The 27,787-nt window shown below is 36.6% G+C and overlaps 4 protein-coding genes across 4 annotated transcripts in view; 2 read left to right on the forward strand and 2 right to left on the reverse strand.

Annotated features, from left to right (window-relative positions):
- Nucleotides 1–3,840: 3,840 nt before the first annotated feature.
- Nucleotides 3,841–6,573, reverse strand: LOC145735228 (juvenile hormone esterase-like). Its single transcript, XM_081989044.1, has 11 exons — nucleotides 6,420–6,573; nucleotides 6,241–6,369; nucleotides 6,045–6,179; nucleotides 5,808–5,979; nucleotides 5,390–5,575; nucleotides 5,135–5,340; nucleotides 4,889–5,081; nucleotides 4,666–4,832; nucleotides 4,478–4,610; nucleotides 4,183–4,315; nucleotides 3,841–4,099 (listed from the first exon to the last, which is right to left on the reverse strand). The coding sequence occupies exons 1-11, from the start codon at nucleotides 6,465–6,467 to the stop codon at nucleotides 3,898–3,900; spliced, it is 1,704 nt and encodes a 567-aa protein (XP_081845170.1). The 5' UTR covers nucleotides 6,468–6,573; the 3' UTR covers nucleotides 3,841–3,897.
- Nucleotides 6,574–9,756: 3,183 nt separating this feature from the next.
- The window catches only part of beat-IIIc (beaten path IIIc), a 92,062-nt gene continuing 74,031 nt past the window's right edge, over nucleotides 9,757–27,787 (forward strand). The window contains exon 1 of the mRNA XM_081989464.1: nucleotides 9,757–10,191. Coding sequence (XP_081845590.1) covers nucleotides 10,146–10,191 — 46 coding nt within the window. The 5' untranslated portion in view covers nucleotides 9,757–10,145. The remainder of the gene's footprint in view (nucleotides 10,192–27,787) is intronic.
- LOC145735422 (uncharacterized) lies at nucleotides 23,826–25,014 on the forward strand. Its single transcript, XM_081989323.1, has one exon. It carries the CDS (start codon nucleotides 23,881–23,883, stop codon nucleotides 24,838–24,840), a length of 960 nt encoding a protein of 319 aa, XP_081845449.1. The 5' UTR covers nucleotides 23,826–23,880; the 3' UTR covers nucleotides 24,841–25,014.
- Nucleotides 26,779–27,731, reverse strand: LOC145735426 (uncharacterized). The gene has a single exon (XM_081989327.1). It carries the CDS (start codon nucleotides 27,644–27,646, stop codon nucleotides 26,897–26,899), a length of 750 nt encoding a protein of 249 aa, XP_081845453.1. The 5' UTR covers nucleotides 27,647–27,731; the 3' UTR covers nucleotides 26,779–26,896.

Raw genomic sequence — 27,787 nt, forward strand, 5'->3', positions numbered from 1 at the left:
CAGGTGGTAAAAAATTGTCAGCAAATAGGTTTTTATAGTGTTTTGATTATCTTAATTTATTTTTTAGCAGCAGTTTTTGTTCAGTTTGAAAGTTATCAGCTAGACAAATTCAATCAATCAACATTTAGTTATTTTCGATTTATTAGGAAACTTCTGTGTGAAAGTGCCATCTCTTAAGGAAACCGTGTACCATATAATTCATAGTAGTTTCCAGTAATGTGTTTTTTTTTGCAAAGAAATTTAAGTTAGGATCGCCAGAGGACGCCACTAAATTAAATTAAATTAAAAATTGACTTTTAATCAGAAGTATTTACTGTTTAGGGGTTTAGGGTCAGTTTTGCATTGTAGCATAGCGTGGATTTAAATTGATGTTTGACTATACAATAATTGAAATTTAGAAAGTAAACCAAATTTTGCCACTAAACGTAGTTAAATAATAATTCATTAGGATATCATATCAGTCATATTTTTAACCAAAACATGGCCCTTTTAAGCTAAAAGTTTCTAAAAAAAATCATTTTATTAACTGAAACTAGACGATGGCGTTTCCTGGTGCATGCTTAATGAGAATTCGCTAATTGATATTTAGTGCATGCACTGCATGCAAACGGCATGGTAACCCTTCTCGACCCTCTGAAGGTAAATTACATATACGTACTAAAATTGTGTAAAATGGTAATGACTTGCTTTTTTGACTCTATATTCCTAGCCTAAGGTTTCGTGTTGTGAATTTACCTTAAAGGTACTTTTTGTCATTAAGCCCTTCTAAAAGGAAATCTATTTATTTAGCCTTTAAGGCAACTAATATTGTCATTTTCACGGTCAACTCAGCGAATCTCAGTATTTTTAGGACTCGTCCCTTCATTAGTCTTTCGCTGGGCTAACGATTAAAGAAATTTATGTTGTTCTTTTTGGCTTTTAATTGACCTTTCACGTTGTCAATCTTAAAAGAGCGAGACCCTCGAAATTCTCGGACCCTTCTCTCCATTATTAGTTCTCCTAAAGTAAATAATTCACCACAACCGACCCCTCCCCACCCCAACAAAAGAATTTTATTTCCGTTTACCTCCGATCAGAAAACGGTATTTTCTTCTTCTTCTTTACGTGCCGTCTCCTTTAAGAAGGTTGGCTATCATCATGGCGATTTTTATCTTTGAAGCTGCGGATCTGAACAAATCAACAGAGCTACTGTTGTACCACTGCCTTAGGTTGTTCAACCAGGAGATGCGTCTTCTTCCTATACTTCTTTTACCCTGTATTTTTCCTTGTATAATAAAACGGTATTTTACGAATCGGTAAAACCCCGATTCGGTAATAAATCGATTTCTAATGGTGCATTATATGCCGAAAATCTCGGCGAATATAATTTAAGGAGAACCGTAACAGACTCCCTTTTCAGCTCTCTTTTTGTCAGCGATATTAGAACGACTTGCCGTGATATCTGCTTACGATAGAAAAATCGATATCCTATTACTTAAACATATTTTTATGTGAAAAAGTTGATAAAATTATCATAATGTTAATATGGCTTTGCAATACTCATTCAAAAGTGTTGAAAACAGTATCATTAATCATTTATACTAGTTAAACAATTTATTGTAAATCTACAAAGTGTATGTTTTTTTATTACATAATTATCTTACTATTCATATTGTCACGTTTAGGGGGTAGCGCAGGAACAGAAACAACAAACGTAGTACAAGCATGACTTCTTTATTCGGCGCTGCATAACTCTTAGTATTGAACACTGTCCAAGAGGGGGTGTGTAGATGCGTGGGTGTGGGGGTATGGGCGTAAGGCCTTCTGAAGTGCCGCCAAGCGGTACCCGCTCGATACGAGCAGGGTGCCCCTATGTCCGACACGCCCAAAGGACTTACTTTAGGTACTGCAACAGGGTAACGAGCCGTCCGGGCACTAGGAAGTTCGGACTGTCGCTCGTGACCTCCCTCTGGGGATGACCCCAGAGTTCGGTGGTCGTCGATGGCTTGAGACGCCGATTAAATACTCGTCTCATGACCCCAATTTGCCGGTCTCGCTGATTCGGCAGTGCACTGGGGGAGACCGGGGCCAGACTAGGTACCGGAACATGGTGCAACTTATGTTATTCGTGACATCTCCCCCTTCCAACAAGTGTTCGCCCCGAACACTAAAATTCTATATTACAAAATAAATTTCTCGTCTTTCCTTTTTCCATATGAATCTTAAAATTAACCGATGTTGCTTATTTGCTAGAGAGGGTATGGGAAAAACTTTATTCCAAAAATATAAACACTTTTCTCTTAAAACTACTTCTAGATTCCTAGATAATGTTTTCAGCCACAAAAAAATTAATTCTTTCCTTGGGTCACCTTTCAACCTTGTGTTGCGTCTATCTTCTTGCTCTCCATTTTGGCCAAAATTTACGTCAACTGCACATTGTATTGTATACTCCTTTGGGCACCATCATCTAAGTGGAAACGCTTCACCTAGGCTTCATCTCGTAGTGCCGTCTCTTGGCACTGTATTCTCTAAGCGGCAAACTTCATCGCTTAGCTTCACTTCTTCCTACTGTGTCCTTTTGCGTGCTCCTTTAGCACACCTATCATTGGACATGTATACTTCTTCTTAATTAACGTGAGCACATTTGGAGATGCTTCTTCAGCTCGACTTATTAAAAGACTCTGGGTGCACACGGGTGTAAGTAGAACCGTCGTGGCGGGACCCATCTGAAGATGTCAGCTTCTCCAAGACTTGCTGCTTTACTTCCTTAAATGATATGGCAATGCGTTGATAGACGCAACAAGGTCGTCCGGTGGCCACTGAAATAAACAATATATATATATTTTTTAAATTAATAAACAAAGAATCCTATATCAAGTACTTGCACTTGACCTAGTTTTAAATAAACACACGATACTTGCACTATTTTGCTGTCTCAGCAAGGAACCTAGGTCACTGGCTTAGAAAATTGAGACAATGTTATTACTAAACTGCAACTATGCAAATTATATACTTATTTCTACTATACCCAATTACTCAGTTAAATTTTACCTTTACTAAATTAATATAAATTATACTTATTATTGTGCTCATCTGCACTGCATAGACTCTGTTGCTTTAGGGCGTCCTCCAGGTCGCTCTTTACTTTACCCTACTCGATTCGGGCAAATGCGAGTCTGTAAACTGGTCCTTCAAAATCTTCAACATCTTCATTTTTTGGGAGGGTCGTAGCGTCAGGGGTAGAGCTGGGGTGTGACTACTGATATGAAGATCAGTAGTCCGAGATCAAACGAGGCGCCTCCACCATGTCACGTTTAGGGGGTAGCGCAGGAACAGAAACAACAAACGTAGTACAAGCATGACTTCTTTATTCGGCGCTGCATAACTCTTAGTATTGAACACTGTCCAAGAGGGGGTGTGTAGATGCGTGGGTGTGGGGGTATGGGCGTAAGGCCTTCTGAAGTGCCGCCAAGCGGTACCCGCTCGATACGAGCAGGGTGCCCCTATGTCCGACACGCCCAAAGGACTTACTTTAGGTACTGCAACAGGGTAACGAGCCGTCCGGGCACTAGGAAGTTCGGACTGTCGCTCGTGACCTCCCTCTGGGGATGACCCCAGAGTTCGGTGGTCGTCGATGGCTTGAGACGCCGATTAAATACTCGTCTCATGACCCCAATTTGCCGGTCTCGCTGATTCGGCAGTGCACTGGGGGAGACCGGGGCCAGACTAGGTACCGGAACATGGTGCAACTTATGTTATTCGTGACAATATTTATATTTATTTTCCAGTTTCCAGTATTTTAGCTCTATTTACCTACAAACTATGGCAACTTTTAAGGGTTTATTCACGACAAACTACTACTTAAATCACGGACAAACTTTATTTTCCAATCATTTTGTATATTCCAATTAAGGTACTTTAGTAAGTATCAAAGGGCCTGTTGCCGTATTTTTCATAGATCGTGTCCCAGAAGGCCATTCTGTCAGCCTTGGGCTTTCCTTCGACTAAACTCAACGAAGGATCGGAAAAGTAGCCGATGTTTAAGTATTGGAAGTTGCCGCTAGTCACTTTAGGCCACGTGATTTCCTCGAGTAGCTCTTCCGAACTTGGAGTTGGATTGCTGTTTATTAAAGTCTACTTTACTAATTTGTATTATTTGTTATCAGATTAACTTTTATAATGTGAAAATAATTAGCCACTTACTGGTATTTGACAAAGTTGCTCCACAACCTAACTAAACGATTGTGCACTAGTTGGTCATCCGTTGAGTAACTGTCTACAGGCCATCCCCAGTATATGTAGCCCCACTCCTCCACGTGGCTCACATTACCTGACCCTAAAAAGTTAAAAGTGGTGGCAAAACTGAACACCCTGTATAATGTGACTATTTCTAGGAAGCGTAAGTGATTTATAGGTTATAGGCTAGGACACAACAATCGAAGAGGGAAAACTTCTATCTAATATCCAACAACAACAAAACTTCATTACAAAATCTAACCTGGGTATTTGTGTTCAGTGTTCCAGCCCAAACCACCAGAATAGGCAAACTGGTAAAAATAGACGTCACTGAATCCAGCGTGAAGCTCGGCAAATTTAGTAATCCCTCTGGCAAAATCGTTGTCAGTGAAATACTATTTGACGATCACAAATTAATACAAATCAATAGTGATTTTAGTTGCTTTTCACCTGAATTCCTCCTAATTTGTTATTAACAAAAGTACTGGACGGAGAGTACTCTTGCTTGATTTGCTCCCCCACTTCGTTCCAAGTTTGTTCTCCGGCCACATGGAGATCCTGAGGTACCAAGAACCCGAGATTGGAATCATATCCACCCAAAATATAGTCCAGGGAACCTGAAAATTGAGTATACAGAAAAAACTCTGGTATCTTAACGTTGGTAGAAACTTACTGTCATAGTTTACGAGACCTTCTTCAGAGCACATTCCAATAAGGATTGGAACCTTATTAACGTTACCACTAGCCAAGGTCTCGTATTGATAATCAGCAACCACTGGGTCATTTCCAGTAGTTTCAATAACAGGAGCATAACTAAAACCTTGTTGCATCGCCAACCGGTAAATTGCATCCGCTTGGTTGGCATCCTAAAATCAAAGACATTCTGAAACTGTTCTCCAGGTATCTGGTACTCAAGTACCCAATAGACGTATTCAGTTTGGGCATTGTCCAACGATTTGGCGTCAGTCTGTTGCAACACTTCCAAAAGCCTTTGCGAATCCGTTGAAATTTCAAATTGTGAATCAATGAAACTTCCGGTCTTAAACGAGATTTCCGTTTGATTTCTTTGGTACGACCACGGGGTCAGTGGTGCTCCGGATTCCATAATGGCAGCAGAAAACAGACCTGCAAGTGACTCGTACTTTGGCTGTAAACATTTGAAGATGATATTTACCTGAAGCTGCTGGACTAAGAACCAGGTAGCCGACAGATGCAGAACCAGCTGAGGTACCAGCAATGGCAACCCTACTAGGGTCACCACCAAAAGAAGCAATGTTACGTTGCACCCATTTCAGGGCCAAGATTTGATCTCTAAGACCGGCGTTGCCAGGCAAAACTTCGTCACCAGTTGAAATAAAACCTATTTCAGAAAAAAATATTCTAAAGTTGGTACACATTTAATTAATATAAAAGTAGTGGAATTTAACATTTTTCATTCTTCTTTACTTACGTAAAAGTGTCTTTTTAATTAAGTATTTATTTATTTGTAATGTAATAAAGTGTTTTTGGAGTGTCTGATAAAACTACAAGTGGGTTGGCGATAAAACATTTCCAGCATCATTTGATCAAGATGGTCAGAGGTAGAAACTTACCGAAAACTCCCAATCGATAGTTGAGCGACACAAATATTATGTCTTCATCCATAAAATATCTGGGATACATGCCTCCGATGGCTGCCGAACTTTCCAAACCTGAACCTTGGATAAAACCACCTCCATGGATGTAAACGAGTACTGGCAAACTTCTGGAAGTCTGCGATGGATCCTTTTCAACATAAAAAATAACTTAAAATGGATTTTGTACCATTTTAAGTAAGTTTTATATTTTACTTGAGGGGTAAAAACGTTCAAATGCAAACAATCCTCGTTTTCTTGCTCGTAATCTACGTAGACTTGGTAGCAAACGTTGGGGTTTTCTGTTGTACCATCATGGGGCTCCGTCCATGGGTCTGAAGCTTCAGGAGGCTGTAATTAAAGCTTGTAAAAGGTTTTGACGTTTCTGAGATATTTGTTACTATTGACTTACCATAAATCTTCTAGAACCAATTGGAGGTTTGGCATAAGGTATCGAATAGTAGGTATAGTAAGTTTTACCCAAAGTGGTAGTTTGAGCTACCCCATTAATTGGCCCATCTGGGGTAGTTACTTGTAGAGCCTAAAATTTTAACATAAAGAAAATTAAAAATTAAATAATTCAAAATTAACCTCTGCAGCCAGATATAGGCTTAAAGTCAGCAGTATGTTCCACATCATCACTTCCAACTATCTAATAGATCCTAATAAAATAATTCAAATTGAATTTTGGTGATATTATCGGGCACTTGAATTAAGTGCTTATTTTGTCGGGAGAACCAATTGATAATTAAAATTGGAAAGCAAACAGGAACGTAATTGAAAAATTACCCTTTTTCTTTAAAACGACGTTATTCCAGGTCCTGTAATTCCGTAATAGCGTTTACCAAAGTTGATTATGTTTGGGAAAGGTCCTGCCCTAAATTTGACCCAAATAATTGCAGCAAAAATAAAATAAAATAACAAGTAAAAATTCAATACATACATTTTTTTTTCAATTGTTTGTATAATTGAAATTCCATCAAAAGTTTAATTAACACGACGCATTTCTGACCCCGTGTGTATATTTAACCATTGACAAACACGGCAACATTTTATTTTATTTCAGTCACAGAGCAATATTTGTCGGTAAAAGGCGAAACGAAGCCTTAATTAATCTTAATTTAATTAACTATTTAAAAAGCAAAGTTTACAGTCACTCGTGTTTATTTGATGCTTTCAGCTACTTTACTAATTAAAATATCTTCAAACAGTTTTATACTCATCAGGATTTTGGTAAAAAAATGTAAAAATAAAATAAAAATTTTCTTTTTGCACTAAAGTCAGGTGAGTTGGTCAAGTGATAAATGATAAATTTTGATTTTTTTACTTTAAATCAAATATTAATGCCGTATTCGTTTTCAAGCTCCATGGAGCGAGCAGAGCGTTTTTGACGTCACGATGACGTAATTTGGCAAAACCTTAGATTGACCAATTGTCAAACTACGTCATTGTGACGTCAAGAAAGCTCTGCTCGCTCCATGCAGCCTGAAAACGAATGCAGCCAAGTTTAAAGGTTCGTTTCCTTCATCACTTTATATTAAATGTTTCAAAAATTCAAGGAGTTTGCATCGCTAAGTGTTAAATTATGTTTCTTGCTGTAGGCCAACAGACACTAATGACGTTTTTCTCCATTTTTGTTTTGCAATTTGAATAGAAAAGTGGTGAAGTATTGGCGATTAAAACCTGTTAAAAAAGGCTGTACTTTCACATTTATCCAGGGAACGTCGGTGTGGATTTTCCAGGCTTTTTTCCGAAATTCTAAGCCACTAGATAAAGTTGTTTGGAGCCCCGAGTGGACATTATCAGCTTTATTGCGGTCGGTTCGTGTAACTTTTCGACCATTTTTTACATAATGGCGCTGTAAATTTGGCGTAATTTGAATAAACGTGGTGTGGGATTATGGGCATTAAACGACTCCCTCATATTGAATTGAAAACTTTTTTAAAAACGAGGGCAAATTTTAAATCCGAACCGCACAATAATCTTGCAATTTCCGATACGGTTGGCAGTTTTTAAACTTGCAAACCTTTCAAAGGAGGACGCTTTGTCGACGGTTTTCTTCCCCGTTTCATATGCATGTACCCTATTAGATTTCTTGAAAGACTCCAATTTCTAAACCGAGAGGGAGTTGCACGGAAAAAAATGCGATTTAATGGATGAAAGCTCTTCTGGTCTGGCCACTTTATTTATCAGAATTAGTAGGCATTATGCCTGTTACGAACGTTCATTTAGGCTAATGACGCTTTCGGCCATTTTTCCTTCTTCTTTATCCGCACAAGAAGAGGACAATCAACGCTTCTGGTTGCCGGTAATACCTTTCCTCAATTACGAGTGGCTTTTTTTAGGCCTCTCGACAATAATGGCGGCAAAGATGAAGAATGTCGGTTGCCTCGTTTGTGACAATCCACAAAAGAAAAGTCTCAGGATGCCAGAAAAGTTGATTGGATCACTTTTTTAACTTGGAAAATTAATCTAGTTGCATGTTAAAATAATGCTAAATATTAAGTTACTACTACGAAGCTAGAATTAAATTCAACAAACTATTTTTTTTAATAAACAATATTTAATTTTTATTGAGATTGGCACAGATTAACACTTGTGGCATTGCTTTTTGCACTTGTTAGGGAAAATAACTATTAATTCGATTAACAACTATTTGTACTCGTACTCTATACCCTTTTCATAAACCTTCAACATGAAAATTCCATTCCTGCGTAAGTAACACAAACATATCGTACCTAGGGCAATTTTTGGTGGTGTGGCAAAGGGCCAGCTGCCTTTTTCAATGCCTGATAACCATCAATAATACAGGGGGAGTAAACGGTGACTAACTCTTAGCCGGAAAAAGAGCCCTTCCTTGATAAATTAAACGGCCCATTTCACTTTTGATTAGTCACGTCGATATGGAGTTGTCATGTTACAGATTAGGGTGAGTATACACCTATAAAAGCAATTTTTTTTTAATAACAAAACTGTAATTAGTGTAAGAGACAAGTGTGTTAGTGAGTAATTAGAAGTGGAATCATGTTCTTTGATGGTAATTACAAACGCGGGGCACGTGCCTCCACTACAAGTGTGTCGAAGATTTATTATGAAACTTTCTGTAGGTTACACTGGCGAGATTAAATCGTAAAATACCTAATTTCATCGGTCTAGACTAAGGATTTTCATACCGCTACCGCATATTTATCTCCCTATTAATTGAAGTTTTCCAATTTAGTTGGCAAAACTGTATTGTTTGTCTAATTGTGGAAACAAATAATCAATCTTTCCACGTAAATCTTGTTGGATTGTAAAGTCTGTTTTTGCTGATTTTCAATACGCGTTTTCTGTTAAAATAACAAATTTACCCCAATCTAATTTTGACGTTAATTATACTAATTCAGTTTTGGGGAATTTCAAAATATGAATTGTGGCAACGTCGTCGCCGGCACACTTCTACAACTGCCGCAACTCTGCACCCCGCACTGCATGTATTGCAATTAATATATTATCATTAAAGGCGTTTTAATTAGTGCTAGTGGGGTTAGGGTAGGTTCAGTGACTCATTCGGCACCAAAGTCCGAGCTTGTTGCGGACACGCAATTCAGGTTTATTAAGGCTCAACGGGTCTGGTCGACATCTGCTTTTTAAGCCTTGTCGATATTATGAAGATAAACGGGGCTGCAACTTTTGATCCATTAAAATCGGCTAAAAACGAGGGTGGTCTGGAAAAGCCACTAAATTACCATATGTAAGACAATAATTCAGAATTACGTCATCCTGGTTAATTTCCGTGCCTGTCACATTTTACTTGAGTGCGCTAAACCTAATCTAAACCTGCACCTGTCTAATCTAGTAGTCCGTAAAATGTTTTAAAGGTATTAATAGGGTGTAGCTTATACTTTTTAAAAATGTTTAATCTTTTCAAACTTGGATTGTAAAAGTAGGAAAATTGCCTTAAACTGGCAACACTGTTTACTGACTGCGGGGTCCCCGTTTGTAGTGGGTGGTGAATTCTTCCACCGACGGCAGTCCGCGTTATAACGTCGTGACGCTTCTGAGCCTCGACGACGTCGGCGTCGACGAGTTTGACGCGCGCCTTTTTACGCACCATAGACGGGTTCTCATTGGATTTTTCCCTAAGAACTTAAAGGATAATGTTGACGTTGCTAATTTAATTAAAATGGTGGATTTAACCAAAGTTTTAGTAGGATTTTGACAGTTTTTTTAATAGTGTTTTAGTGTTAACAAATATGGTCTAGTGTTGGTTTAGTGAGCCAGGAGAGTGCGTTTCAAATCAAACTTGTGCTACAAGCCAATCGAAAGTACAACAACATGGGACACAAACATCTAGTATTGTTTATGGCAGTGATTTGTCAAGGTAACTATATTTTATTCAGTTAAAATTTGAGGGGGTAATTTGAGGTGTTTAATTTTTAATCCACTAAAAGGGTAATTAAGAATTTGAATAATTTAGGGAGACATTTAAGGACAGATAAAATATGTAGCTACCCCCCTTTTTTTTTTTTGCAACCATTTTTTTTTTGATCCTTAATTTGTCTTGAGAACTTTGATAATTGATTGAAAAATTTAGCAATCGACCAAAATCTTCTGGGGACGTTCAACTAAAATATTCTCATAACTAGCTTATTTTAAATGGTACACCCATGTATATTACAAAATTTTAGTATTGAAAGTGATTTCTATTTATTTCTTGTAGTTACACTGTTTGTTCTACTGTTTAAAACTCAATAACGATTAATCTTTTTTAGAAAGGGTGCAGTATTGTGGTCATTTTGTAATAAATGCTACCGGATAAATCGTCCGTATACCTACATCTACAATAAAACTAAAAAGAGAAAACCTTTCCCGAAACAACGTGGCCCGTTTTGGAAATCCCTTTGTCTTGCCGATCCAGTTTAAAATTGAAAACCAACAACTGGTAACACAAGATGTAAACCTATCATAAAGGCGCCGAGAAAAAGGGATATAAACCCTCCTATGCTTCGATTTCTATTTTTATTTAGGTGGTTGTGCTTTGATACCTTTTGTTTTTAAGGTGAAACCTTGTAAAAAGGGCTCAAGAATAGGGGAGGAGTTGAAAAACGCTTACGAACGTGAAGAAACTCCATCCCGGATAATTCGATCGTTCTTGCTGATTAAGTTTTTAATTAAGTCGGCTTTTGCGTGGATTCCCTTATAAATAAGGGCGTTGCATTGTTCTCTTTTAAAGGAGTTGTCTTTTGTCTGTGTAAAGGGATCGCGTGTCGGGAATTTCTACTGCACCATGCGGAAATGCAGTTTACAATAATATGAACATCTCCAACTATAAATCTAACCTAAACGCAGCCAAAAAATAATTTTTCAGTTCAGTCTGATGTTCTTTTAAATTTTTCTCATACACTTTTTACTTGGCAATATCAAATAATACTTTCTTACACATGACTTTGACTATTGATTTAACCATTACGTAACTTAAATAAATAAATAAAATATAGATGACTTTAGTCTAGTCGATAAGATCGAAATTTGCTTAAATGAAACCATAACAGTAATCAGTTTTATTATAATCGTGGGTAATTTCAAGCAAGATTAACTATTAATGCCATTGATTTTTTGATCTTAGGGTAATTTCGAGAGTATTCCGACCGACTGGACAGATCCTTCCTCACCCCACTTAATTAAAAAGTAAAATGATGAAAAGCTCTCTACCATTTACCCTTGAAAAATCTAAATATTATTTTAGGACAAAAACTCTTTTTGCCGCCACCATTATAATTCACAATTTTTTCTCTGTGTTTTTTTCGATTCGTTTTGATTGAATATTAATAATTTATGAATTCCGCTTAAGGGTTAATGATCCATGTTTTATTTTGTTTTTTAGTTGAGGAAAAAAACTGAATAGGCATAGAAAGTAAAATGATTGTGGCTTTCTGAACTTTTGTCCATCTATTTTGCTAAAACTTTTTACTTAATCTTTAAAGTGTTATTGACTAAAACATAAGTCTTTTTACGGCACTTTGAACTGAGTTTTTAACGATTGGTAACGAATAGAAACTGTAAAACGTACGTGGGACAGATGCCACGTGTCTGGACAGGTGAAACAACAACGTGGGATTGGCTGATAGAGAACATCGGCAAAGGGATTTAAAGCCCTTTTAACTTTGAGATATGTATTATTGACTTTAGTGCCCTTATTTATGAGTTAGGCTGGGTAATATAACATCAAATATCCTTCTTTACACTATTAATTACAGGATTACCTACGTTGCGTAAATAAAGTTTCTAGGTACCTAATTAAAGGGCTTGTTTTTTAATTTTTTCAGGAATTATTCAACTAAAAGTGACATAATATTCAAGTTCATCCATCAAAGGGTTCCCGATAATACGATCCTTATCCAGCCGGAAAATTAATGGTGGGTTTAAATCATAACTCAACTCCAAAAAGAAAGGGGTGTGGGGGAGGGTTAATTTAAAGTGCGACATTTATTTATGCCGCAAAGACACCCGAACCTTACTTACACACAATATGGCAAAGTAACATATTCCCTGGAGCAATTAATTTTCCGGGAGACGTAGCTCATAAAGTAAAACAGATTGACGATCCGTTATTTTGGGAAGAGTAGGGATGAAAAGTCGTGTTTTACCTTAACGATTTTCGGAACTTTGACTCTTAACCTTAAAGGGTTTGTTAGTTTCTGCTCTTTACTGTCAAAATGACAATAAGTAAACATAACAGATAACATTGTAAAATATTGGGCCAGATCCCTTATATCAAGCACGACGACTATTACCTGTAGCTTGATTTAGATTTTTGTGTCAAATCCGATTTAAATTGTCGAATAATCGACCTCCAGTTAAGGTTAATTACTCATGTCTCCCTCTAATTGATTAGAAATGTTAATATTAACCTAAAGATATCAATTACATAGCCCCAGGTTGATAACGAGTGGTCATACCCTATTTATCTTGCAGCTAATTGCTCTAAACATGACTTGTCGTTTAGGCTCTGGTACTCGTATATGGAGTAAAAGCACTTTTAAGTAGTTTTGCGAAATAACTTTCTGCCTTTCCTATTCCATTATGAACAAAGTCGGTTATTTGAGAGATAGAAATCGTTTTAACTGGCATATGTTTCTAGAGTTAAAAGTTTTTGTAAGGAGTTCATTAAGTTTATTTGTAGGTTTAGGTTTTCGATTCATCTAGTTCAATAAAGCATGCACCTCTATAGGTGATTTAGACAGTTGGTAAGTTTTCTTACCTTTTGATTATCAAAAATTAAATATAGGTATTAGATTATAACTGTATTAATAACAGACCATGTTGGTGACGTTACATAGAGAAGAAAATAACAACTAAACATAATCTTAAGTAACAAGCAAGTTAATAAATGATGTAAAAATAAAACACCCCTTGGAAAGATTATCCAGGACAAGTTGTAAACCAGTAAATTGAAAGTAGACGTTTCGCGTTCAACCCCTTCTCGTATTCATTAGACCCGGGGACAATTTGTCACTTTCTGGCGACAAGGACCCTGGAAAAAATTTTAGTTTCCTCGACACGCCATAATATTTCCTTAATTTGAATTGGAGGGAGGGTAATTTATCCAGAGGAATGATTTACCGTTATTTTTATTTATAAACCCGTGTTTTATGCCGTTTAACGTTGCCTTTGATAAATGTTTCTTTCCGACATGAGTTTCTGTGTAGATTTTTCGTTGATTGCCTTTTGATGGATTTCTATTTTCATAAACACCCGAATTATTTCATACTACGAATTTTGAGTTTATAATTTGGTCAAGAGGGATTTTCTAAACCATTCGATAACAGAAAGAAGTCGGAGACGTTCATTAATATCTCCAAACCATAACAAATTACAATTTGTGTGTGCCATCAAATATAAGTGTTCTAAAAGTAGCAAGCTTTAAGTGAACAATTGCTTTATTAATTAATATTTACATACAGAAACAGCAAGCAAGCAACCTCTTTCTCAGTCTTTTTAAATGATTTGTTTTTGTATCACAGACTGATTTATTTATGCAGAAATAACATTTTCTGATTTTACAACTTTGGGACCAGATTGCCAGGTTGACGTTAATTGGATCTTTATCATAGTAATATCGATGAACATCGAAATTAGGCTACCCTGTACACATACATATAGAAGGGATCTTTTATTGCTTTCGACCTATACATTACCTCTCATCTCTGTTGGAGTTGTTTTTCAATTTTAAACGAGATTGAAAATATACACACGATACAAAGGAATTTTCGGTTCGGATATTGCTTTTATTCATGGTATTAGTTGCTTTTGTGTTCTTTCGTCAGAAGCTGATCATCAAATATGCATTAAATGTGCGTTACTTGAAAACTGTTAAAAGAGCAACGCAAATTCATGTTTATCTCTATAATACTACAGGGTAATTAAGGTTATCTAGGTCTTGTTTGTGTATAATTAACAAGCTAATTAAGATTTTTTTGTTTAGAAAGTGGAAAACAGTGCCACATTGATATCGTTTCACGATTAGTTTGAAGCTGCAATAATAACTTGTCACATACAAATTAAGCAGTAACAAAGCTCTTAATTGTCTTAATTTATTTCTCACGGTCTGGGCTTTCGAAAAATTACCAAAATTATTGGCAACCTTTTTATTGTACAGGGTAATGAACTCTTAAGTCAATAAAAAAGGGGGTCTGCGACATCTTAATACACAGACAGGCAATTGTGTTATCTATACCAGAAGGCTGATATGGGGCTATATTAAAATCACCCTCGAAAAGTAAATATTGAACCGTTCTGAACTGATAATTGCCAACTCTTTTAGATTTAATCCGGTTCTGGCTAACATTGTTATACAATCGAAAAGTTTCGTGAAAATGGCATTAATTTTCTCTAGTACGTACACAATGCACAATATGAACACATATTTCGTTCGCATACAGATTTGGATACTTGGTAACTTTTGGGATTCGCATTAATATTCTAAAAGTACAACATACTGAATCGGATTTCGTGTTCGTTCAACGCGTATATTAAAGGAATAAACCAAGTTGTTACCCGCTTTTGTTTAATGTTTCACTGTTTCGTTAAAAAATGATTGAGACTAATTTAAATAAATAGAAAAACATTACTAAAGCTTTTATTTCAGTAGGCTCATCGAGAAACAATGAAATTTAGACATTTTCTAATCAAAAAAGTGTTGTAATACATACTTTTTGAATTTTCGATGCGCTTTTTGTCAGCATGTGGATATTTGAAACTAATTAAAATTCTCCAAGTCCTGACGTCTAAATTAATTTGTTACGCCTACCAGGGACAATGATCAAAAGAGTTACGACTTGAACGACCAACCGAGACGTATGTGTCGGCTTTTGTCAAATTATATAGCGTTAAAAAACGATCGCTTGTGATCGTATTTAAGACTCAGCTTTTATGACCTGCCAGGCCATAAGGAAGTCGAGGCTTTTAAACCGAGAATATGTGGCTGCCACTCGATTTTGATGACTCTCTAGACATTGTTACCATTTAATTTAAACCTCAAAACAGGAAGAACTAGACCCTCTCAACTTCATTTAAAAAAATTGGAAATTTTACTCAAAAATGGCAGGTAAAGTTTCCACTTTTCTCTCAAAGTTTTTAATGGCGGTAAAGTTGAAAAAGCTGTGAAGACGTACGTAGAAAGCTTTTTGAAAGATCCCAAATGGATTCGATTAAACGGCGAAAATTGAACCATCTGAGTAAACATCACAGTTTCGTTTACTTTATATAAAGTTCTTTTTTTTTGCTATATTTATTTAAAACTTCTACCGTACGAAAATAGCTTCAAAAAATGTCACAGTTATAACAAAACTTAGCCATTAGACACTAAACTGAAAAGAAATTATGGACAAATTTTTACTGTTTGCTCCTTATTACACAGAGTGAATTGCAAGTAACAAGAAAACCAATTTAGACAAATGCACGCGTGGAATGGAAAATCCAATATTCAAAAGGGCCCACTCTCCTTGTATTTAGGGCGCGAAAACTTGCAGGAAAGCTAATTGCGGAGTGATATATTGGGCTCGTGCTGTCTGGCGCTCGTTTAGCCTTTTTTTTGCCAAATAAAACCGCTCGGAACGATTTTTTTTAAATGAAACAACACCACAATTGGGAATTGACTTTCAGTGAAATGGCAGAAGTGGGAGAGAGAAACTCGCCCTTTGAGAATAAAGTGGAAGTGGGAGACTAAAGTAGGGTGGGGGGGTTATCTTTATTTTATCCCTTCCTAACCTTCAATATAAATGATAATTAGATAGGGAAATGGAAAACTGTTTCAGATTTTGTAAAGTGGTTTTATTTATTGCTACCTTTATAATTTTAGCATTTTTTTCAGAATAGTCAAACTTTTCAAGGCGGCGTGTTTATGGAAATTTCAGTCACTTATAGGCCGCAAATAATAATTTAACAGTCATTTTCACATGTTACATTGTGAGCCAATTACTCCTGTAAGGGTCAACACGCACCTTTTTCTTGCATTATTTCATTCTGCACCCTTATATTAAGTTCCTATTTCGGTGTCAAGTAATACATTGAACAGAAATTATCATAGTAGAAATAAGTTCTATAAAAATTATTTAAAATAAATTTGTATACAGGGTAATTCAAATTCGACCCTCACCATTGGGATCTCGGAAACTATAAGAGATACGAGAAAGTTTAAATTGGGGCAAAGTTGCGCAATTTAAAGCTCAACCAAATGCTGTTTTAAAAATTTTGATTTTCCGAGTACTTCCGAAGATATCCGAAAAAAACTGAAAATTTGATTTTTTGTTTTTATTTATTTCTAATCTTATTTGAAGAGATATTCCAAAACTAAAAGCACCTTTTCATTGCCACTTTTTCCTAGCTATTCGATGATGGATTCAAATTTGCCACACGACGTTTCGTTTTTTGGCAGCCATCATCAACTTTCTTTTTTCTTATGGGCGCCATATTGGATTTTTAGCCCACCAAATAGTACGTTTTATTCTGATTTTAGTGATGTATAATAACTTATGATTTGCTTCATAAATAACAAAACAATTCATTAAAAACTATTTTTACTTTAGTTATTGGATTTGAGTTAATGGGCCGTTTTAAAAAATGTCATTATTTGACAGTACTTGTCAAACACGATAATTCGGACGATCATTAGAGCTTTTAGAGATTTTATCTTTGTTACCTTTGAGTGAATGAGACCTTTTATGAAGATTACTTGGTAGTACTTGTCACACGCAATTGGCCTGAACATACTTAGTCACAAAGGTGTACACGTGACTTAAACCGGTTTATTCACTCGAAGAGCTTAGGCCACTCGCTACGCTTGTGGACCTAGTTGTTCTTTTCGTGAATAAAAAATGGTTTAAGTCACTTGCTGTATAAATAACTATTAAATCACTCTGAATGACATTCGCTTATTTACAGATGTAAACAAACAAACATCAATGTTACATCTACGGGGCGCGGTGCAAATAATAGAACTGTAATTTTAGTTTTTTTTTTAATATAAAAAGTCGAAATTTAATAAAATACTGTATAAGACACGTGACTTAAACCGGTTTATTCACTCGAATAAATATGAATGAATAAAAAATGGTTTGTCACTTACTGTATAAATAACTACAAACTTGCACTTAACATTATAAAAAATTGAAATTTGGCAAAAAATGAAGTTCCTAAAATGATGATCTTTCTCTTGGAAACATAAATAAGCCTTTTAAGTTAGAGATAATGCTAACAAATCTCTTTTTCTGATTAACCTAAATAGTTCAGCAATGCTTGTATAATAATAACATTTTCTGCGGGGGTTTCTTTTCTAGATACATTTTTAACTATGATTGACGCTCTAATGATCGTCCGAATTATCGTGTTTGACAAGTACTGTCAAATAATGACATTTTTTAAAACGGCCCATTAACTCAAAGCCAATAACTAAAGTAAAAATAGTTTTTATTGAATTATTTTGTTATTTATGAAGCAAATCATAAGTTATGATACATCACTAAAATCAGAATAAAACGTACTATTTGGTGGGCTAAAAATCCAATATGGCGCCCATAAGAAAAAAGAAAGTTGATGATGACTGACAGAAAACGAAACGTCGTGTGGCAAATTTGAATCCATCATCGAATAGCTAGGAAAAAGTGGCAATGAAAAGATGCTTTTAGTTTTGGGATATCTCTTCAAATAAGGTTAGAAATAAATAAAAACAAAAAATCAAATTTTCAGTTTTTTTCGGATATCTTCGGAAGTACTCGGAAAATCAAAATTTTTAAAACAGCATTTGGTTGAGCTTTAAATTGCGCAACTTTGCCCCAATTTAAACTTTCTCGTATCTCTTATGGTTTCTGAGATCCCAATGGTGAGGGTCGAATTTGAATTACCCTGTATACATGGCAATAGCGCATATTGCTACCATCAAGCAACTGTTTATAAATTTACATCTTATTTTTCTATGACTGTTTAATAATATGCTTATTACGCACTGGTTTAAGTAAGTTTGTCGAGGGTATTGAATACTTACGGCGTTTGACAACAGCGCGCTAAAAATATGGCCTACTTGATATTTTTTTCGTTTTCTGTCTTTCTCCCGCGCATGCAATTACCTACGTTTCTCTGTCCGTTACACGGTTTTCCTATGGTCGCTTTTGGATTTACCACACCTGTATAGCAAAAATCAAAGTAAAATGGAGTGACGTAACAGTTAATAGAAACATATGAATGTAACGTTTGCTTTTTCATTTGTCAATTTTTATATATTTATTTTCCTATGGCGACGTAGAAGTCCATAGTGTTATTCTAAAACCATACTTTGACAGATAACATTTGGCTGTCTGTACTTTGTTCTGTTGTAAACCTGAAAACAGTCAAATTCATTCCCATCGAGGTACAAAACAACAAAACCTAGCTGAAAAGTAAGAAAATCAGTGGGACTTTTGTTTAACGCATTTTCTACCTTAATCGGTGCATTTTTGGTAGAAAAAGATTCTACACTAATGGCTATTACTCACACGATTCACTTCATCTTCGCACTTTATCTTTGGGAGTAATAGCTATCATTACGTTTTGTGACTTTTTGACAAGTTGGTGAAGATACACGCGTTAAAAATAAACCCGCCATTGGCAACCATCATCAGGGTCACAAATCATACTAGGAAATTCCACCAGACTGGAAAATAAATTGGCCCTTGAATGATGCCGCGGAAGTGTGGCGTAAAATAATTGCCTGCCTGTTAACGGACCGCAACGGTGGAAAACGCAGGGATTAATTAGGGCATTTTCTGACGGCCATGTTTTTTTTTTATTAAGATCAGTCAATGAACTTTCGAAGAAAAAAATCAATTTTTCAAAGCCACTCAGAGATAATCCAAGAGTAACAAGTATGTCGTCGCGACACACACGAAACAATGCCGAAGGGCGTTTTATAGGGCTCATCCCTTCACGTACATATACCATATACGTGAAGGGCCCTTCTACTTTTTTTTGTATCGTAATGGGGGGGCGGTCGCTTTTGTCAGTTTTTCTTGTGTGTTTTAAAAGCCTTCCACTTCAACTTGAACACGTTGAGTAGGTTTTCGTCACGTTTCTTCTAATAAGTTTTCTGGGGAAAAATCACGTTTAAAGAGGGTTCGACCAATGCTAATAACCGGACAGGGTTTAAGTTAGTAAAAAAAGTTATAGAGAAAACATTTTAAAAAACAACAAAATCGCAATTCTCAATGTATAGAGAGACACACAATGTTTGAGAAAAAAATGGAAAACATTTCCTATTTTACACTGATTATTTGCTGTTACTGGTGTAAACGTTTCTAAATTTTTTTTTAGGTTAAATTAAGCTTCAAAAAGAAATCACGTCAATCTGGAAAATGAGTAAAAAAACGAAGTGTTTTATTTGCGTTTCCAAAGTAAACAAGCAATTTATTTCGAGTGAAGTGGATCATGAAAGTTGTTCATTAAGTCACAGAGATGATAATGTTTTGCCCGTACGGAAATATGTTTACAAATACTTACGGGAGACGGGAAATAAGTAGGCGAGGATGAAAAAAAAAACATAACGGTCGTTTGACTTGATGACTTTCTTCGCGATTCTCCCTGTTGTTAATTTGGTTTTGAAGCACGAAATTTGACTAACAATGGCCCAATAAAAAGGGACGCGCAGGCTATTTAGGCGAATGCCCGCCATTTAAATACTTAATTTCGGCCAGAACTCGGAAGAGAATAACTGCCCTTACGTACATCGCATACATACAGGGCCATATGAGCGCTAACTTCTAACTTATTCAAAACATACGCTTAACCCTCTGATCCTCCATGACTATGGGGCGGTTTTTATGGGGCAATTTCGTCCACCTAGTGATATATTGGCCCCCCCGCTCTAGTTTTATATGTTATTTCGAAATGGTTTTTGCCTAAAAGTGGGCCTCACTCTGTGTTATCATTCTTGGGGTTGCGTATTGTCTATTCATGGACCTAATGCCTGTTTCGGTTCTAAATTTATGGCTCTGCATTGTTCAACGTTTCCCGTATGAACAATATCGCCGTTTGGTTTACTGTGTATTACGTACAATTGTGCTCTATCTCCCCAAACCTTTTCTTTATTTTTCGGTTTGGTCTACCAAATGTGGAGCGTAATTTGTACATCTTATACCCTATTTTCTTTTATTTTAACATAAACTAGGATAATTGAATTTTCTAAAACACTGCCCAGTTTTTGCTGTTTATAAGGTTTGACTATGTTTGCATCAGTGATAGTTCACCTTCGTGTCAAAAAATTGTTTTACTTTAATATTGATAAAATTGAAGAGCTACATTTATTCAAATCAATTTTCTAGACATCACTTAAACTAGGTTGACATGATTACAAAAAATACTTTAAATTAATTAGTAATGTCTAAATTAATTAAGAGGGTGTCTAAAATTAAAGATCCGACAAATTACGATCCTAAATCGACACGATTTAGACACATTGCAGAATGACAGGGTGAATCGATCGTAACTACCCCTACTTCCTTTATTTGACCCTTAAAACGAGTGAAAATGTCGCCCTTGTCTTCCTATCTAGTCGACATCGTTTGCTCTGGCATCCAAAACCGATTATTCCTCCCTTTGCCCTCCCAACCCCAAATCCTGCGGTTGTTTACATTTCCCTTGACGTATGTGCGATATGTCTGTATACACTGTGTTTGTCGAAATTGGAAACTAAACACGCCTAAAATTTCTTGTATATAAGCCTCCTCTCCATCCATATTTAGTACCTATCGTTTTTTCAGTCCCTCGTTATAATTCAATATCAACGCCAGATTAATCATCAACGGTACAGTTTTAACTGGCTTTTAATTAAATTCTTTCTCACCCACCCCGTTCTTTCCGCAGTCAAGGGGTGAAGAGGGTTGAAAAAATTGAATAACATTACAAGCGTCAGAGATTTCGAATTTTTGATATGGCAGCCGGCTTTAAATGCGATTTAACTAACCTGCAGCCAGGTTTTCCATTAGAAAGCTGTCAGCGGGGCCCAAAAGCGACATCACGGTTCATTATATGGAAAACGGGAGCTTTTCCGAAAAATAGCGGATTAGCTCGGGGAAATCTTTTCTTCTCCCTGGATCTTGTATCGATATTTTTAAATTATTCTATTAAAAAAGTTAACAGAATACGTACAATAGCAACGACTCGCTACTATAGTAAGTCGTTTTAATGCTGTTATTAACTTTGAAGTAATAGTGAAAGTGAATTGATGCCGGTGGATGACTTGTAGGTCGCACTTAATTGCTGTCATTCTAGGAAAGTCATGTTCAGGTTGCCATATTGATAATTTTTCACCTACTGATTTCCAGAATGAAAAACTGGATAATAATAATTTCCAGGGCCGTAGCCGTAACAATTAAACTCCCAGAAAGGATGGAGGGCATAAAGTTATACGGGCATGAATTATGAGCGAAATACTTCAACACTTGCCAAGATGCTTTATCTTTATTAACGCTGCAAATTTATTGTCCAATAAAATGATGGGTTTCCGCAGAGGTGGGGGAAAACTCTGCAGCGATTATGGAAACTTTGTCTGGAATGTGGCGATTTCCCCAGATTGGAATCCTGCAGTTTGGATACTCAAATGTGTTTCTCTTAAAATTATAGATTTGATTTTTTAATACTTTTAAGTTTTTCTAAAGAAATCGTTTCTGCTATGAAAAGGGGTCTTGGAATTGCTTCGGTTAGAAACAGATGTGTAATTAGAAACTGGAGGTTTATTGGCCATTTATTTTATTTATGAACCAAAAGGGGAAGAAAGTTAAATAGTGGCAATCCAATTACCACAATGGAATAAAAAGGGAAGGGAGGAAAAGACTGTTGCAACTGTGCTAGTTTGAGGGGGAGAGTTGACGTCTGGGTTGTTTTGAGTGGTGCATAACGGTTATTTCTTTGTTAAAAGTGGTTTTTAATTGCTGTTTAATGTCACCGTTTGCTAGTTTTGCAAATCGATTTTGCATCAGGGTTTTTGTGTTAAAGCTCCAAAAGCATTTCTCTACAACTTTTTTGTATCAGCGTCAGATTTATTATGAAAACAGGACCAAAAACAACGTGGCTATGTGACAGAAAGGCCGTTTAAAATTTAGCGAACAAAAATTGAGCGAACTAAGCCTGACCAAAGTAATTTGCATACGTAAACAAGTGTCAACATAAATGAATATGTTATGAAATTTTCGTACCCCAACTAGAGGCTTTTAATTAATTTAAAAAACACCCTCTCTAACTAGTTTTTCAGGTTATAATTAAAAAGACCTTATCAACTGCTTTTTTCCCACCAAAAAAAGTTAATAAGGAGGGAATTATTCCGGTACTTTGGCCTTTAACAGAGCGGCAAAAGTAAACAGATGAAGGATTTAGGGCCGGCCATGAAAAGCGAGGATTTGCGCTAGTTTTGTATTCAAAACACCACAAAACGCCTCGAGTTGGAAGCGATTCTTTAAACCTTTCGTCCCTCTTTGTATACGTATAGACATATATGACCAAAATGCTGATCGACCAAAAAAATGATGACAAATTCCCTACTTTTGGGTGTCTTGTCATCGAATGTAGAAATGGGAAAAAGTTATCGATTTTCTTTTACCGTATAAATCCTAGACACAGTTTTGAAATTTTAGTCCCAGAAAATTTATATTATATTTAGTTTTTAGAATTTCAGGCTTATTATTTGTAACAATTGAAAGTGCCACCTTGCATTTCTGATCTTATGTTAGTTTGGTTTTTTCTTTCTTGGGATGCCAAACGTAGAGAAGTTTACCAGAATTACGAGAGAAAGTTCTGCAAAATTGCAAGAATATTACTCTAAACAACAACAGTTATTGCATGAAAATGATGGGAATACAATTTGGGTATATTTGTTTAATAGAAGTTTGTATTATTTGTTTTTTTTTATAATAATCTTATTGGATACAGTTTCCGCAAACTCAGTTTAGCGTGATAACAGTTTTGAAATATATTAAACATAAAATTCCATACTCTATTAACCTAAATAGTTTGGAAATGGCCCGAATCAACAAACAAATTGGCAAAACAATACAGTTTCGTCAATAGGTTAACCTTGTACCGACATACCTAGTTTGGAACTTTTTAAATAACCATGAAGGCCTTAAAGAATCTTTCTACCGAGTGTTAAGATATAATAAGTTGGATGTAAATTAAACATTTTTATAACGTCTGATCCGTACCGAATCGGTTCCATTTGGTTCTCGAACTGGCCTAATTAAAGTATAACTTGTGGGTTCACTCAACCTACTAAAATAGTTTAAAACTAGTGAAAGCCTCCCGCGACTTATGTAAGGATGAAATCAAAATCGATTAAACCGCAAAAATTGAAAAAAAAAAAACCGAGTCCAATATTGCATTTTCAACAACAAATCCAAGAAGTTAAAAAAAGGAAAAATTACACAGACCCAACGATGCCGAAACTAAACTGTAACAAAACCGCCTGGTATAAATAGCAAATTTGCGTCTCTGAATAATGACATTTAAGTTAAAGTGGTCGTCGTGAGTGCCACCCACGAAAATCAGTACCATGAAAAGTGCTGCAGCTGTCACTGTGGGCGTTTGCTTGCTGGCAGTACTCGGTACTGCCAGGGTAATCATCGATAACAATGCGGAAGCAACGAAACCGGCAAGTGCTGCCAGCACCCAAACTGTAACAAAAGTCACCCCGCAACCAGTGAAAGCTCCAGAAGCCGCTGCAAGTGCTGTAACACCAGCGGTCACCCCCTTGTCAGTCTCTAGCTCAATCACTCCAGTAGGTGCTTCGAGTCACGTGGCCCCTGCTGTGGTGGTAGTTTCCGGTAAAGACCTGGTGTCAGCCGCCAGTGGACACAAAGAAAAAGAACAAGGCCACGATCATTCCAGCCACCACGAAGAAGGTGGTGGACACAAACATGACGCCGACCACCACTCGGAACACGGCGAAAAAGGTGAGAAAGGCCACAAAGGTCATCATCACCATCACGAAGAACACCACGGTAAACATGGCAAACATCACGAAGAAGGCCATCATGGCGAAAAGGGTGGACATCACAAACACCATCACGACGAAGGAGGCCACCACAGTGAACATCATGCCGACGGCAAACAACACAAAGAAGGTAAATTCGGCGAGAAAAAGGGTCACAAAAAGGGGCAAAAAACCAGCGGGTACCATCACAAATCGCACAAAGATGAGTACCACAAAGAGCACAAATTCTACGACGACTACCACAAGGGCGGACATCACAGCAAACACGGCGAACATCACGGACACCACGGCGGCAAAGAGGGCCACCACAAGAAGGGCGGTTCCCACAAAAGCGGACACCATGCCGAACATCACGGCAAAAAGGGACAATCAGAGAAGGGACACCACGACGAGCATCACAAAGGACACAAAGGACACGGAGGACACGAGACCCACCACGCCCATCATTCCGATTACGGCAAAAAGGGCGGACACGCTGGCGGAAAAGAATACGGCTACAGCCACGGAAAGAAACAATAAAAAGTCTGTTTTCTTTGCCAAAGATTCAATTATTATGTTAAGTAATTATTTATTGGATTGTCAGCATTGCTTGCTGATTATCTTGCCAGTGATAAGGGAAACGATTAAATCGAAATCTTGGTTTTCTTTTCGTTGATGATGTGATTTTGTTAGTTGAATATATTTATGTAAATATTTTAGTTATTTTATTAGACAATTAATAATGCATGCGTCCAGTTCCGAAATAAAGTAACGCTATTTTATTTCGAATTACTGTTCAATTATTTAATCCACTGAATTGGTTTCTGAAACTGGCCATTACACTCAAACCAAAAATATTGATACATTTTCAATAATTCAGGCGTTTATAAAAGTATAAAGATTTGAAAAATACTCACAACGTTTCTGACCATTCGCTTTGAAACAGCTTGCAAATCTTTTGATAATCTGTAGGATATACACTATTAAAACAAAAATACATCTAGGATTTATTTGCGTAGTACAATGGTGCAATTACCTTAACAAATTTTACATTTACAATTATACAAAGATGAAAGTCTCAAAACTTTTTAATAATAATACAAGAGAACGCAACATTCTTTCTAAATGCTCGTGAAAATTTTTCAGAACCGTTTGGTCATTGTGTTGTCAGATTGTCAAAAAAAAAAACTAGAACACTTTAGAAATTGCTTTAATTTTTCATCTGACGTAATAATAGCTATTAATAAATTGAAATTAGCTTTAAACTTATTTTGCTAAACTAAATTAAGTCAAAGTTAGATTTTATATTTATTTTAAACGTATACTCCTTTAGATGTTGTTTAATAATTAACATCTTGTTTACTCCCCTTCAGGAAATTTAGGTTCCTCTTCTTCTTCCTCATCTTCCTTATTAGCTTGTTCATCTGTTTCAGTGTTGACGTTTTTCCGCACTTTCTCATTTTCCACTTTTTCTCCCCAAGTCTTACTTGGTTTAAAACAACAAGCACAGTTATGACATTGAGGTCTCCACCAAGGTTTCCATCCGTATGTTTCGGTTTCAAACTCTACTCCTCTAGATATTTTTCTGTTGCCACAATCACATGGAGTTGTCATCATCATCACTTTATGTTGACGTTTTTCCTTCAAATACGACTCCACCATTCCGATTACGACCTCTTCGAGATTTGGTCGCCCATTCCAACGGGGTGGTAATGGTGACCTTTGATATTTTGAAGCTTGGTCTCGTTCCTCCAAGTAATCTTCTACTATTTGCCTCACCAGATCTTCTAAGGGGTGGCAATGGCTGGATCTTGGGTTTGGATAATGCGAAAATCTCGAATACATGGTCTTGCACTGAGTCACTTTGTAATAAGTAATGGAAAAAGCAACTAACTAGGATTTGACAATGATAATACTTAACGCAATAGAATGACACGTGTTGTTTAGTTTGTAGCCAAATGTAAGTCGTAAAAATAAAAACTGAAAACGAACAACTAGCTAACGATTCAACATGGGAGCTTGTACTAAATTTTGTATCAAACAAACTCAATGTTATCGCTCTGAAAGTTAATAATTGTTTCATGTTACCTTATTACAGGATCCGTAAACTTAGTAAATATTTTGCTATTTATAAAACATGGAAATTTTGATCTGTTTACTGACAATGTACTTAAAAACCTTCAACAGATAAGTTTTATTATCTAAACTGGAAAATTTTAAAGGCATTTCTAACTCATCAATTTAGAAAACATCTGTTGGAAAATTAACCTAACTTAAACTTTGCTGGCTTTCTTATTCTGGAGATATTGCAGTTCACAAATGAATTAAAATTATTCAATAACTGTTTGAGTTTAATAAAAAAAGGGCTATCAAAGGATTTTTACAAAAAAACTTCTTGTAAAAATAACAAAGTTTGATGTAGGGGTAGAAATTAGGTCAATTTCAGCTTTTAAACTAAACTGAATTAAAAATCATATAAACAGTTAAAATTATTCTTTATTAGCAACAGTCACATTTTTTAACAACAAATAATATCAATAACCCTATAGGGAAATAACGTACCTGAATCCTCACAGCAGTCTTCCAGTCATACCCCTCAATGTTTGGAGTGGTGTCCCCAATGTTTGCCTTCGTCGTGTCCCCCTTTCTCTCCGTGTCCGTGATGGTGATGATGGTGATCTTCATGGCCGCCATGATGGTCGTGATGATGATGATGATGATCATGGTGACCCTTGTGGTCGTGTCCTTTCTTGCCGTGATCGTGTTCGTGATGTCCTTCTTTACCGTGTCCGCCCTTCTTGTGATGACCGTGATGGTGATGATGGTGCCCGTGATGATGTCCGTGTTTGTGGTGGTGTCCGTCATGATGGTGGTCATCGTAAAATTTATGATGCTTGTGATGTTCGTCGTAGTGCTTTTTGATGTGATGACCGTGGGTTTTTTGGCCCTTTTTGTGTCCTTTCTTGTGACCGTGTTTACCGCCCTTGTGGTGGTGTCCGTCCTCGTGGTGTTCTTTATGGTGACCATGATGGTCATGGTGGTGGTGGTGGTGATCGCCGTGTTCGTGATGGTGGCCGGCGTGATGGTGCTTGCCGTGCTTGCCATGGTGGTGGTGGTGGTGATGATGGTGGGCATCATGGCCTTTTTCACCCTTTTCGCCGTGATGGTCGTGATGATGTTCGTGGTGTTCCTTGCCGCCGCCTTCTTCGTGTCCTTCCTCGCTTTTGTGACCGTGTTTGGATTCGGCTACTGCCAAATCGGGTGTTTGATTGTCTTCGCTAACATTTGCGGACACTAGAACTGCTAGCAGCACAACACCGAGGCAAATAAGGGTGAACGACTTCATGATTGGTTGGATTATACGGTCTGTTTAAGCTGTATAATGCTGAGGTGTTCTTAAGAAGACATCGTTGTGGTATGCCTTCGATTCCCCCGACCAGACTATTTATATCAGATTGGTTTCTTAAGGTGTAACTTATTTGCACAA

The sequence above is a fragment of the Ips typographus genome, linkage group LG11 (genome assembly GCF_016097725.1).
Source record: "Ips typographus isolate SLU linkage group LG11, UJ_Ityp_2.0, whole genome shotgun sequence".
Classification (NCBI taxonomy): Eukaryota; Metazoa; Arthropoda; class Insecta; order Coleoptera; family Curculionidae; genus Ips; species Ips typographus.